Below are 13,812 nucleotides of genomic sequence, written 5' to 3'. Positions count from 1 at the left end.
AATTTGCATCACCTTTAATGTGTACCACATCCTACCTTTAAATTTATAATCTGATTTATTCCTCCCTGGAGCAACCCCAAAAACCAGCTGTTTGGATATTGGATAAAAAGATAGTAATTTTGGCCAACTAAGTGTTATGAAAATTAAATTTTCCATCTTCAACTGATGTAGTTATATGTAATTAGGAAGGTTTAAAGGGATTTCTTAAACAAAACATATATGTTATAATTAATGTAACATACAAATAATAAATTTAAAAAAATACTTTTAACAAAGAATTCTCTCTAGTTAATTAATCATCAGTGTAAATATTAATAAATGAACCATGTAAAAATAGTAATAATGCAAAATACATCAACAAAGAGATATCTTTTTGGTCTTTGACAACCATGTCTTTCTGGTCTTGATGTCTTACATTAAAAATGTGTTTAAACTAGTAACAATTATTTATTCTAAATCCAACAACTAATTTACACCCAATTAAACTCAAATGTATGAAGTTGAAAAATGTGAAAACTGCTCATTGTGACTGAGATTAGAATCCAGAATCTGCAAAATGGAAGATCACACACTACCACTCTGCCTTGAAGATCACAGAAGAATGAAATAATAATTAAATTTTAAGATAAAACTTTAAGTTGGAAAATAAAGTTTTTCAGTTTTTAATTGAGAATCACAGCTTCAGATTGTGTGAAGATTGATTTTTCTGCTATGACCACAGCAATTACATGGTTTATGTTAATATGCACCACACTCCAGCATGTGGTTGTATGAACTTTGTTCACTATTGGTGAGGGTCAACACATTGCTGGTAACTCTGAATCATTCGTTAGAATTTTATATAAATCTGTTATATCTTGCTGTGCTTACTGTTTCCAGTTAAACATGTGATTTTTACATGTTACATGTAATTTCTTTCTTTTTTTTGTTGAGTTTTTGGGCTACAATTTCCCTATTTTCAAAAAAGTTAAGAATTTTTTAAATTATATTTTACAGATTGATCAATCAATTTGTTTTTAAGCTTTGGTTTTATTCTTATGTTCAAATTTTATATATAATTTTTAATTATTTTGATGTATAAAACAGTAATGGTGTAAAAAAAAAATTATTCTACCAAACTATTTTTCCCCATTTATTCATTTTTGTCAGCTAGTAAATATATTATACATTTATACTTTCAAATTAAAAACCTTACTTAATCTGTATATTTTTAAAGATGATAAATACTTAATTTAAGATTAACCTAATTTTTTCACAATGATTACTTAAAATCAAAATTTCTCTTAACAACTAGTTATAAGTTATAAAAATAATATAAAAGCAAACTGATAAAATATAGTTACAAAATATTGGTACTTTATGTATAATGTAATGTACATGAATACATTCATGGCATTTTTAAAACATAAAGAATACATATTACATTATTTTAATAAAATTGTATAAGATACTATTATTTCATTCTATTTATTTCTAAAGTATTAATCATTTGTTTAAATGTCACATCATTTTGCTTAACAGCAAAATGTCCTTAATTCCTTTAAAACTGATATAATTCTTACTTTTAAAAAATAAAAGGTAGGTAAAACGATTCCAGAAGACTCCTTATGAAAATTAAAAATACATTTCCTTCAGCAGCTACTTTGCCAACATTTACAAAATTTGGAAACATTCCTGGAATTCATTTTGAGGTAACATACTCAATTGCTTTTTTATAATATAATTGATAAAGAAAACAACATTTTTTTGTGTTTTTGTTTAGTTTTATTTTTAATATAATCTCCACAAAGACAAATATATTTTTCATATTGGTATTCTAATTTTGTTATACCATTTTATAATGCAATCATTGAGCTCCTCCAGTTATAGCATCAATAACTTCCTCATTGCTCTTAAATCGTTGTCCACCAAGCCATTTTTGAGGTTAGGAATTAGGTGGTAGTCACTGGATGCTAAATCTGGCGAATAAGGCAGATGGCCAAGCAATCTGAACTTTAGTTCATTGATTACAGCCATTGTGATGACTGATGAATGTGCTGATGCACCGTCATGATAAAACAAGATTTTTTTTATTAGATGTGGTTGTTTTTTTAACCTACATGTTCTTTTGATACTTTAGCAATCTCAGCTATCTCACACACTTTTAACCAGCGGTCTTCCAGTGCAATTTTACAAATCTTTAATATTTCAAAGTCATCACCTCAGTGTGATGGCTTGGACGAGTGTGGTTTGTCCTCAGTGTTCTTACAACTTTTTTTAAATTCAGAAACACATGTTTTATCACTGAATATGAATTAATTTTACCACAAAATTAAATTCCTCTGTACATATAAAAAAAAGGGTTCACACATTAATGTAAACATGTGAAATCAAACAAACCAAAAGAAATACCTCGACAAATATCCCAAAATAAAAAAATATAAAACCTTTTTTACACAAATGCAGTCTGAACCACAACAATCTTTTACTTGCATAAAGAAAAACATTATACATATGGCTTATTAAACCTATTTCCTTTATGAATAACAGAACTCTATCAAATGATTTTTCATTCTCATTAAATAGCATGTTGTAATATTCTATCATAAAAATTAAGCTAAGCTAAACAAAAGTAATGAACAAATAAATATCTCTTACATTCATCTTCTTTGACCTTTTGAAAGATATCACAAAATACCAGTTTCTTAGAAGACAACATAAAAGAAACAAATTTAAATGAAATAAAAACTAATAAATTTTTGCAACCGTGTTCATAATTTAATATGAAAATTAATAAATACATACCAACAAATATCTCTAGGTGATGGTGCAAACCGTACATTCCATTTAGGTGGTTCTAAACGCCAGCCAACAGAAGAAGATGGAGGATTTCTTGAGCAGTTACATGATGGGCCATGATCAGCATAAATTCTTTTAGCACTAGCTAATGATACCATAGTAACAAATACAATTCCTAATGGTCGTTTTAGTGCAGTGGCTCGTTCCATTTCCACCTAAAAGAAAAATAAAATCATTATTTTATTATTTTAGGTACACAATTCTTGTAATCATCTACAGAAATGAAGAAAAACAGACATGTAAATATAAATTTATACACAGTTTTGTAATATATAACAATAACGCTTTCAAAACAGTCATTTAATTTTAACCAGCACCAAAAAAAACACAAACAGGAAATTTTCATAATCTATATAATTGAAATATACATAACTACGAACTGAAGGAGAGAGGATTTATAATCTTAAAAGTAATTGGATAGAAAGCTGCTCCTGGACTCACGGGTGTTGAGAAGGTTGACAGACTGGAAATAATAGTAACTTTTCAAGGCAAGCAGCAATCGTTGGGAGTCCTTGAAATCCAAACATTTTGAAGAGAAGAGCAAGTCATGGCTTTTACCAAGCAGTGGAGAAATGTTGGGTGTATAACCAACAAAATTCAAGCATTTTACTGTGATGTGACAGAAAGCAACACAGGTTGAGTAATTGGAAAAATCTAGAACACACATCTAGAAAAATTGTTCAATCGTGATCTGCTGTATCTTTTTTGAGGGGCTGTTTAGACTCAACGATGGCTGCAACTTCTAGTCCAGATATGATGTCCAATGTCTAATCCAGACATGACAGTGTCAATTTTCAAAAAATTTAGAAAAACCTGAACAAAACTCGACAAGAAAGTTTACATAACTGATAGTAATGAAGTATCTGATGATGTCCACGCTATCATTCTTGGATTTCTTGAACACTACCTTTCTATGTAGAAACAACAGTGAGATGATTATTGAGAATTGCTGGAGTTAATGCATTGTTAACTCCAACAATTCATGGTAATCATCTCGCTGTTTTTCTTCCTTGGCAGCATTACGAAAAACGAGATATCATGTTGTACACTAGGAGTTGTAAATAACGCTAGGTGAATGTCAAAGGCAATTTTTACGCATTCAAAATATACCTATTTCACAATCAATTCCACTTATCCACTTATCTCATAGAGAGAAGAATGATTTAAGAAGAAATGTATTTTTCGTGGTCGAGTGTGCGTTCAAGCCTGGTTTCTTTCATCAGAAACAATTATTAAAGCACCTTATCATGACTTTCTATTCATGCGTCAATTGATAAATTATCAGGATATTGATCTAGAAATCAGTAAGGCTGCTGCAAAGATGTTTTCCATCCATCTCTGATACTTGGTTCCCGAAGCTGTGGCTCTATTTTTATTTGATGACAATGTACCAACAGTGGTTAAGGCAAATATGGCTTAAATTATGCTGGAAGCAGATAAATATGAAGAAAAGGAAGAAGGAAAAATCACCTAAAGAGATATTCTGCACTAAAATGATTTTTTTCCTTTACAAACATCAAGTTTTCATCTTTTGTAACTCCTGGTACAAAAACTTTCTATTTGCACTGGTTTCCTCAACAAAGATCTTTCAACATGGAAGGATGATCTTGATTATGAAATTGGAATTGAACATTTTGAATCAATAGTTGAAGTAAATGATCTTGCAGAAAGAACCATCAAACTCATTCAGAATTACATTTTCACAAAAGATGAAACTGAAAAACAATTTATTTTACAGATTGTTGCTGCAAACTACAAAAAATACCCATCTCCTACTATGAGACTTGGCTGATAAATTTTGCACATATATGTGTAGCATGGGAATGAAAGGATATAAATTGGAATGAAATAAAAAATGAATAAAAGTACAATAACTTAGCTACAAAATTTAGTATTTATTTTTCAATATAATCACTTTTCCCAACGTGTGACAAGTTTTTGCATTCCATCACTGAAAAATTCTGGTGGTCTTACTCATATCCAAGTGGCCACAGCTTCATTTACCTCATCATTGGTGGTGTAATGATTATCCCTAAGATCCCTCTTGAGATGAGGGAAGAAGTAGAAGTTGCATTGAGCCAAATCCAGCAAGTATGACTGATGTGAAATAGGCTCAAACTTCAGCTTGCAGAGAGTTTGTGTGGTACCCATCGTGCACAGATTTTACGGTAGTAACCCAGTTGCTTGATAATATGGCCTACTTGTTCTTTAGATGTGCCTAACTGAATAGCGATGCATTAGTGGGAGATTCACCAATCTTTTTGAAGCAAATTGTCCAGCTCCTTTCAATGTTTCTCGTCATTTACAAAAACTGGCTGTCCACTGCAAGGTGCGTCCTCAATTGTTCCTTAACCAGCTTCACAGTTGCGAAATCTCAATGCCCACCTATTCACAGTACTCCTGTCAACAATTTCACTACTGTAAACCACTTTTAAATGATGAAAAATATTAGTAGAATTCACATCTTCTGTTGTTAAAAATTATCACTGTGCGCTGTTTTAACTGTATTGACATATTAGCCGTACTTGAGTCCACTTTAACTGCTACTGAAAACAAACCAATAAACTGTTTTCAATGCATTATCACAGGTTTGTAGAGGGGAATTTTAGCTATCATTTGCTGTCACACCCAACTCAATACCTTTTGTCTCCGTGTAGCACACTAGTGTGCAAAATTTATCAGCCAAGCCTCATAAATTTCTCTAAGGGAAGAATAATGTTCAATGTTTGTTACTTCACAATACGTTTTGATTTAATAGAAATTATTGTTAATAAAAATGTATTTCTCTTTTAGAAGTTGTGTGCTTTATTTAAAAAACCTAATATTTCTTAAATTTTTTAAGTTATTTCAGGAATTTTTCGTATTAAGTTTTGGAAATTTAAATCACAATGTTTTTAAACAAGTGTTGTGATTGCCTGGATGTGTTATCATAAATTTCTCTAAGAAAACGAAAGAAACTGGTTGAGATGGGGAAGAGTATACCACTTTTGAATGGAATTAATAGTGTACATTACGTTACAACTTGAAAGCGTCACCTAGCAGTTGTCCTATTGAACTAAAGTACAGCCTGGTTTTTTGTTAATTGGAACAGGATTACGGGGGTGGGAGCAACAGAATTTTAACTTTTGGAAAATTATATAGCTTAAGACTACCCTAGTGTGGAATGACATTATATATTGTCCAGACATTTTAAGTGGCAAAAAAGGTGCTCATGTGGAACTTGTTTGAAGTTAATAATTGTTGTAAATAAAAATGAATGAAATGCCCTGTTCAACAATAAAACTTGCATGGAAGTACATTGATTTGTTATTTTTTTATTAACATCTAAAATGCACTGAAATAATTTATGATTATCTTGTATATTTTTCAAATTAGTTAAAAAAAAAACTGGTACTTACTTGTGCATGTAATTTACTTTCTTCTTCTGTATAATAAGTAATTGCATCAACTGGAGAACCGAACAAATTACAACAACCACACAAATTACCACAAATATAAGGTCGCATTTCCAGTCTGATTCCTGTATCTTTAAAGTAACTCTCACAATAAATTTTAGCTTGATATGCAGACTCTCTAAACAAAAATAAATAAAAAATTCAATAATAAACAGAATATTATCACATTTAATTTAACAAATACGATAAATGACAGTAAAATCTAAAGTTAAACTACTAGAACAAACTAGTTCATATAAATCTTGAATAAAAAATGGAACTATAATAATACAAACTTAAGGTGCAGCTACAGCTAGCTTCATTCATCAAATGGAGCAGATAGATATTCAGATAAGATTTTTAATGATTTTTTTTTTTTTTTTGGTGTTTTGCAGGGGGTAAAAAACACTTCGGCGTTATCATCTCCTGAACACGATGCATGTGTTTAAGAAACTTAATTTTAAAAATTAAAAATTAAATAAAAACACCCAGAAAACAAAACTTGAAATATAAATACAAACCTTAATAGAATAAAAAACTAAACAAAATCAAAACAAACTAAAATATTAAAAATAAAGGCAAAACAAAAAACTGAAATTAAATTTTAAAACACAAAAACATACAACCAATACAAAAAAATTGAAAATACTATTAAAAAGTATGTAAAATATTAGCATCCCAGAGAAATAAAAACAGCTGGTCCAAAACTTCATTTTTTTTTTTTTTGTCTTCAGTCATTTGACTGGTTTGATGCAGCTCTCCGAGATTCCCTATCTAGTGCTAGTCGTCTCATTTCAGTATACCCTCTACATCCTACATCCCCAACAATTTGTTTTACATACTCCAAACGTGGCCTGCCTACACAATTTTTCCCTTCTACCTGTCCTTCCAATATTAAAGAGACTAATCCAGGATGCCTTAGTATGTGGCCTATAAGTCTGTCTCTTCTTTTAACTATATTTTTCCAAATGCTACTTTCTTCATCTATTTGCCGCAATACCTCTTCATTTGTCACTTTATCCACCCATCTGATTTTTAACATTCTCCTATAGTACTACATTTCAAAAGCTTCTAATCTTTTCTTCTCAGATACTCCGATTGTCCAAGTTTCACTTCCATATAAAGCGACACTCCAAACATACACTTTCAAAAATCTTTTCCTGACATTTAAATTCATTTTTGATGTAAACAAATTATATTTATTACTGAAGGCTCATTTAGCTTGTGCTATTCGGCATTTTATATCGCTCCTGCTTCGTCCATCTTTAGTAATTTTACTTCCCAAATAACAAAATTCTTCTACCTCCATAATCTTTTCTCCTCCTATTTTCACATTCAGTGGTCCATCTTTGTTATTTCTACTACATTTCATTACTTTTGTTTTGTTCTTGTTTATTTTCATGCGATAGTTTTTGCGTAGGACTTCATCTATGCCGTTCATTGTTTCTTCTAAATCCTTTTTACTCTCGGCTAGAATTACTATATCATCAGCAAATCGTAGCATCTTTATCTTTTCACCTTGTACTGTTACTCCGAATCTAAATTGTTCTTTAACATCATTAACGGCTAGTTCCATGTAAAGATTAAAATTAACGGCGATAGGGAACATCCTTGTCGGACTCCCTTTCTTATTAGGGCTTCTTTCTTATGTTCTTCAATTGTTATTGTTGCTGTTTGGTTCCTGTACATGTTAGCAATTGTTCTTCTATCTCTGTATTTGAACCCTAATTTTTTTAAAATGCTGAACATTTTATTCCAGTCTACGTTATCGAAAGCCTTTTCTAGGTCTATAAACGCCAAGTATGTTGGTTTGTTTTTCTTTAATCTTCCTTCTACTATTAATCTGAGGCCTATAATTGCTTCCCTTGTCCCTATACTTTTCCTGAAGCCAAATTGGTCTTCTCCTAACACTTCTTCCACTCTCCTCTCAATTCTTCTGTATAAAATTCTAGTTAAGATTTTTGATGCATGACTAGTTAAACTAATTGTTCTATATTCTTCACATTTATCTGCCCCTGCTTTCTTTGGTATCATAACTATAACACTTTTTTTGAAGTCTGATGGAAATCCCCCATTTTCATAAATATTACACACCAGTTTGTATAATCTATCAATCGCTTCCTCACCTGCACTGCGCAGTAATTCTACAGGTATTCCGTCTATTCCAGGAGCCTTTGCCATTTAAATCTTTTAATGCTCTCTTAAATTCAGATCTCAGTATTGTTTCTCCCATCCTCCTCAACTTCCTCTATAACACCATTTTCTAATTCATTTCCTCCGTATAACTCTTCAATATATTCCACCCATCTATCGACTTTACCTTTCGTATTATATATTGGTGTACCATCTTTGTTTAACACATTATTACATTTTAATTTATGTACCCCAAAATTTTCCTTAACTTTCCTGTAAGCTCTGTCTATTTTACCAATGTTCATTTCTCTTTCCACTTCTGAACACTTTTCTTTAATCCACTCTTCTTTCACCAGTTTGCACTTCCTGTTTATAGCATTTCTTAATTGCCGATAGTTCCTTTTACTTTCTTCATCACTAGCATTCTTATATTTTCTACGTTCATCCATCAGCTGCAATATATCGTCTGAAACCCAAGGTTTTCTACCAGTTCTCTTTATTCCGCCTAAGTTTGCTTCTGCTGATTTAAGAAATTCCTTTTTAACATTCTCCCATTCTTCTTCTACATTTTCTACCTTATCTTTTTTACTCAGACCTCTTGCGATGTCCTCCTCAAAAATCTTCTTTACCTTCTCTTCCTCAAGCTTCTCTAAATTCCACCGATTCATCTGACACCTTTTCTTCAGGTTTTTAAACCCCAATCTACATTTCATTATCACCAAATTATGGTCGCTATCAATGTCTGCTCCAGGGTAAGTTTTGCAGTCAACGAGTTGATTTCTAAATCTTTGCTTAACCATGATATAATCTATCTGATACCTTGTAGTATCGCCTGGCTTTTTGCAATTGTATATTCTTCTATTATGATTTTTAAATTGGGTGTTGGCAATTACTAAATTATACTTCGTGCAAAACTCTATAAGTCGGTCCCCTCTTTCATTCCTTTTGCCCAGCCCGTATTCACCCACTATATTTTTTCCTTTCTTGCCTTCTCCAATGCTTGCATTCCAATCTCCAACTATTATTAAATTTTCATCTCCTTTTACGTGTTTAATTGCTTCATCAATCTCTTTGTATACACACTCTACCTCATCATCATCATGGGCGCTTGTAGGCATATAGACGTTAACAATCGTTGTCGGTTTAGGTTTTGATTTTATCCTTATTACATTGTAATAAGGATAAAAACTTCTTTATTGCCCAGGATTTCATGAAAATTCCTGGGCAATATAAATTTACAACGCAAGGCCACATAACGCATGCATTCCACAAGAATGTTGCGCACAGTCAAGCTGCAGTTGCACTGACATAAGATACCTGTGAGTAGCTCTCGTGTCCTATCCACAATCGGCAGAGGACCATCTCAACCCCATAGGGGAAGACACCCGCCTAGTGACATTCCGGCCACCACACCCTCCCCTGTTGGGCTTTAACGGGAGTCGTCTATCACCCTCTGACATTTTACATCTCATAGTAATAAGCCTGGCCTCGTTGGGATGCCACTGATATTAATGGCTCAGTATACATTTGCAGGACATGGTCCATTTGTGTCATCGACCCTACAATCTGGAGTCAACCAACCTAAACTTAGCCAAACTATCCCTAAAAGCATCATGTCCTGAAAGAAATTGAGTAATATGCCAGTTGGGGGAAACCCAGCTAATTGCTTACAACTCCCTAACATTTGGAAAAATACCATGCGTGTATTGACCAGTAGAAGAATCGTTCCACCTAGCTTGCCAAGAGTCAAAACCTTGGTCTTCAATTTCTTGCATACACCCTGACGTTAGAAGGCCTTCCTCCTTGGAAACATACCGCTGGCCGCATTACGTAGCCAAAATGTCAATGGGTTTTATGCCGGCAATCAGAGTGACTGCCTCTCGCAAAACAGTTCTGTAGCCACCGGCAACAGCTAACAATAGAAGATGCTGGGCTCACAAGAGAATATCCCTATAACATTGGAATTGTAAACAATGAGCCCAAATGGGGGCAGTGTACAACATTATGGCCTCACGGACACCTTTGTAAAGAATGCGAATGGTACGATAATTCAACCCCCAATCAGGAAGGGTGACTCTACGGACACCGAAGAAAGCATCGATGGCCTTCTTCACTATAAACTGGAGGTGTTCCTTGAAGAGAAGCCTCTCATCAAGGATAAAACCCAGATATTTCTGAACGGTAACATACTTAATTGGAAAGCCATCCATCAGAACCCGTGGGTGACGGGTTGTGGCTAGGCGACCCTTCAATAACATCATAGTGGTTTTCTCTGCACTGAAAACCATCTTATGCTCAAGACTCCACAACCTTAATACCTTATATTCCTGTGTCGCTCTGAGCTCTCTCGGCACGCGAGTTGCCCTTGACCAGCAGCAGCCCATCATTGGCATAACCCATGATGCGACAGCCACTAGGCATCCGCAATCGCATGAGAGAATCAACCTCAACGACACAGACAAGTGGACCTAGTACACTGCCTTGTAGACAACCTTTAGACAGGGTCTTTCCTACCTCCGAACTGCTGTCATGAAGGACAACAGTTCTGTTGCTGAATAACTTGAGAGAGTTCTGATCTCATTTAGCATGTAACCACGCTGCTGCAGTTGAAACAAGGCCACCACAAGTTGTTGAACACCCCGGATATGTCCAAAAAGGCACAGAGTACATACCTGCACTCACTGGCCGAAGCCAAATCCATGACCCTAAGAAGCGCATCCTCTGTGCCCTTCTTGCTGGGGTGGAAACCATACTAGTCGTCCATCAGCATATAGTTAGAAGTTAACCTACTATTAATGCCGAGGTACAAGACCTTCTCGAAAACCTTAATTACTACAGGCAAGAGCGTCAAAGGACAGTAAGAGGAGCTTACAGTCGGATCCTTATCGCCACCTTTGAAGACCAATTTCAGCACACCATGTTTCCAACACGCTGGGAAGTGCCCAGCAAAAAGCAACCTATTGAAAATCCTAGTCAGAGGACCAACAATCACGGGCAATGTACGTACAAGAAGCTCCACTGTGATACCATCATATCCGGGGGCTTTATTCCTAGCCAGGCTACAAATTACTTGATGGACTTCCACCTTAGTAATTTTTGAAGACAAAATCTCAGAGCAAAAACCTACAACTTTCCTTTGGATATGTCGATGATACATGGTCTCACCACCCTTGTATCATCTAGAAGCAGCTTGTCCATCAGAAATTGGCAGAGGACCACCTCCTCACGACGAATTTTCCTGTATGTGGAGTCCCATGGTAACACAGAACATTTAATGTGTGGAGCTTGTTATCTATTACAGCCATCCAGTCATCCTGCCACTTTGCACAAAGAGTGTTTCACACAGTTAATAAAGTTGGATACAGTAATATGAGTAAAGAAGGACAGTTGACTACACACGTCTTTAACAGCAGAATCTGTTCATTACCTGGAATACCCCTGTGACTAAAGATACAGCAGAAACTCACTTGTGTGTTCCGATGATTCAACTCGACAATTGCATTGTAGATTTCAGTGACGGTATGATGCCTGGAATAAAAGTTTTCTAAGGAATGGAGAGAACAGGGTTAATGATGATGGTACTTAGGGTTCAAAGCCTTATTTGTAGCATATAGTTCAGCAGCAAAGACATAACACCAGGTAGACCAGACATACAGGTTTGGTAATTAACAATAAAAGCGCAGCCAATGGTATTGTTCTGTTTCAACCCATCTGTGTATACCACTACATCCGGGTTTGCTTTCAGGAGAATATAATAAAACATTTGCTGAAAGAAATAGGTGTCGTTAATGCTTTACTGTACTTTGTGAAGCCAAATAAAAAATTTATAAGATTAATTGTCTACGGACATGAACACAGATAAATAGAAAAAACAGAAAGTGCATCAACATTCATAAAGTGCAGTAAATGTCAGGCACGAATACATACAGTTGCAGTAGTACATGGATGGTCCTCATACTTTCCGAAGTAAGTATTTCCAAGAACGAGGCAAAAGCCGGGTGATTTCGCTGCTCTAAGGCAGGCAAAATAAGATGCTAATACCTGGCTCCATCTATCCCATAGTGATGGCTCATTGCAGTCAACAAGGATGCTTACGACAGGGTTTGATCTAAAGGTACCTGTAGCAAGCCGAAGGAAAGCATGTTTTACAGCATCTAGCATCTTAAGCACAGTATTCGCACTGAAGAGTAGATGACACAACCATAATCCAAACGGGAACGAACCGAGGAATAGTAAAAACGCAACATACACAACCGATTGGCACGTCAATTGGTATTGCTAAGGACTCACAGCATATCTAAAAGCTTGGAACACCTAATTTTTAATTCATGTGTTTGATCCATGTTAAGGCAGTAATCAGAAAATAACTTAAAAATGTGACAGAAGGAGAGATAGCAATTAGCTCTCAACTGAGAAAGACTTACAAAGGGATCCTGCAGGCGAGAAAAGACTATACATTTTGTCTTCTCAGATGAAAATGTGAAGCCGGTAACCTTGGACCAAGCTGCAAGGCGAGATACAACGTTCTGTAGTAGTTTCTCGGCTGTGGTTGTTGAATGGGACGCAATATACAAAGCAAAATCATCAACAAATAATGAACATGAAACAGGCGTCTGCACACATGTAATTATACCGTTGATGGATATGGAAACTACAGTGGCACTTAACAAACTTCATTGATCTAATACATTCTCCAAGTTGATGCTACTCGAGAAGATAGCAGCAACAAGGTGCTGGCATAGCAGGAAGGCGTTTTGAATGATCATTTCCAATGACACTAAATGGTCAATGGAGGATCATCCTGATTGGAAACCACACTGTTCTGGAGATAAAAGGCCATGTCCCTCCATGTACCACGTAAGTCTGCGTGGTTCTCACCATGCTCTCCATTATCTTCCGTAGGATCATTTTCAAGGAGAAAGGGCAGTAGCTTGAGGGGCTTGATTTGTCATTACCAGGCTTAAGTACTAGTATGACAACGGCTCCCAACCAGATGGGTGGGAAGACTTGAGCAGAAAATACACCATTACAAATGTTCAATAGATGAAATCCCAAACGAGGAAGGTGCAACAGCATAACAAGATAAACGTTGTCAGGTCCAGGGGACATGTCACGCAAGTTTGTAAGTGCATGTCACAACTTGTTGAATGCAAATGGAGCATTTATTCACCAACATTCAACAATAATCTTTCCATCTCTATCTTACGGTACAAATTCAGATGTTTGCCTGTAGGCCTGCGGTTAAATCTATGCAGTGCCTGATAGCGTTCTGGCAATCATCACTCCACTAAGAACCGGAAGGTCATGTAGGGTTTCCTGATGTTTGTAGGATGTATCTATTAGCATTCTCAAGTAATATGGACATAGAAGAGGAAAGCTGATTAAGGATGCCTGTGCTACTGACAAT

General features: G+C 34.9%; 1 protein-coding gene across 4 annotated transcripts in view; it reads right to left on the bottom strand.

Annotated features, from left to right (window-relative positions):
• Positions 1–13,812, bottom strand: part of Tmem63 (transmembrane protein 63) — a 94,590-nt gene that overhangs the window by 40,606 nt on the left and 40,172 nt on the right. For all 4 annotated transcript variants that reach the window (XM_075357010.1, XM_075357009.1, XM_075357012.1 and 1 more), the window contains 2 exons: positions 6,237–6,411; positions 2,785–2,993 (listed from right to left, as the gene is read on the bottom strand). In XM_075357010.1, coding sequence (XP_075213125.1) covers positions 2,785–2,993; positions 6,237–6,411 — 384 coding nt within the window. The remainder of the gene's footprint in view (positions 1–2,784; positions 2,994–6,236; positions 6,412–13,812) is intronic.

The sequence above is a fragment of the Lycorma delicatula genome, chromosome 2 (genome assembly GCF_047948215.1).
Source record: "Lycorma delicatula isolate Av1 chromosome 2, ASM4794821v1, whole genome shotgun sequence".
Classification (NCBI taxonomy): domain Eukaryota; kingdom Metazoa; phylum Arthropoda; class Insecta; order Hemiptera; family Fulgoridae; genus Lycorma; species Lycorma delicatula.
The sequence above is the reverse complement of the archived record's forward strand: the minus strand, read 5'-3'. Positions and strand labels throughout refer to the sequence as shown.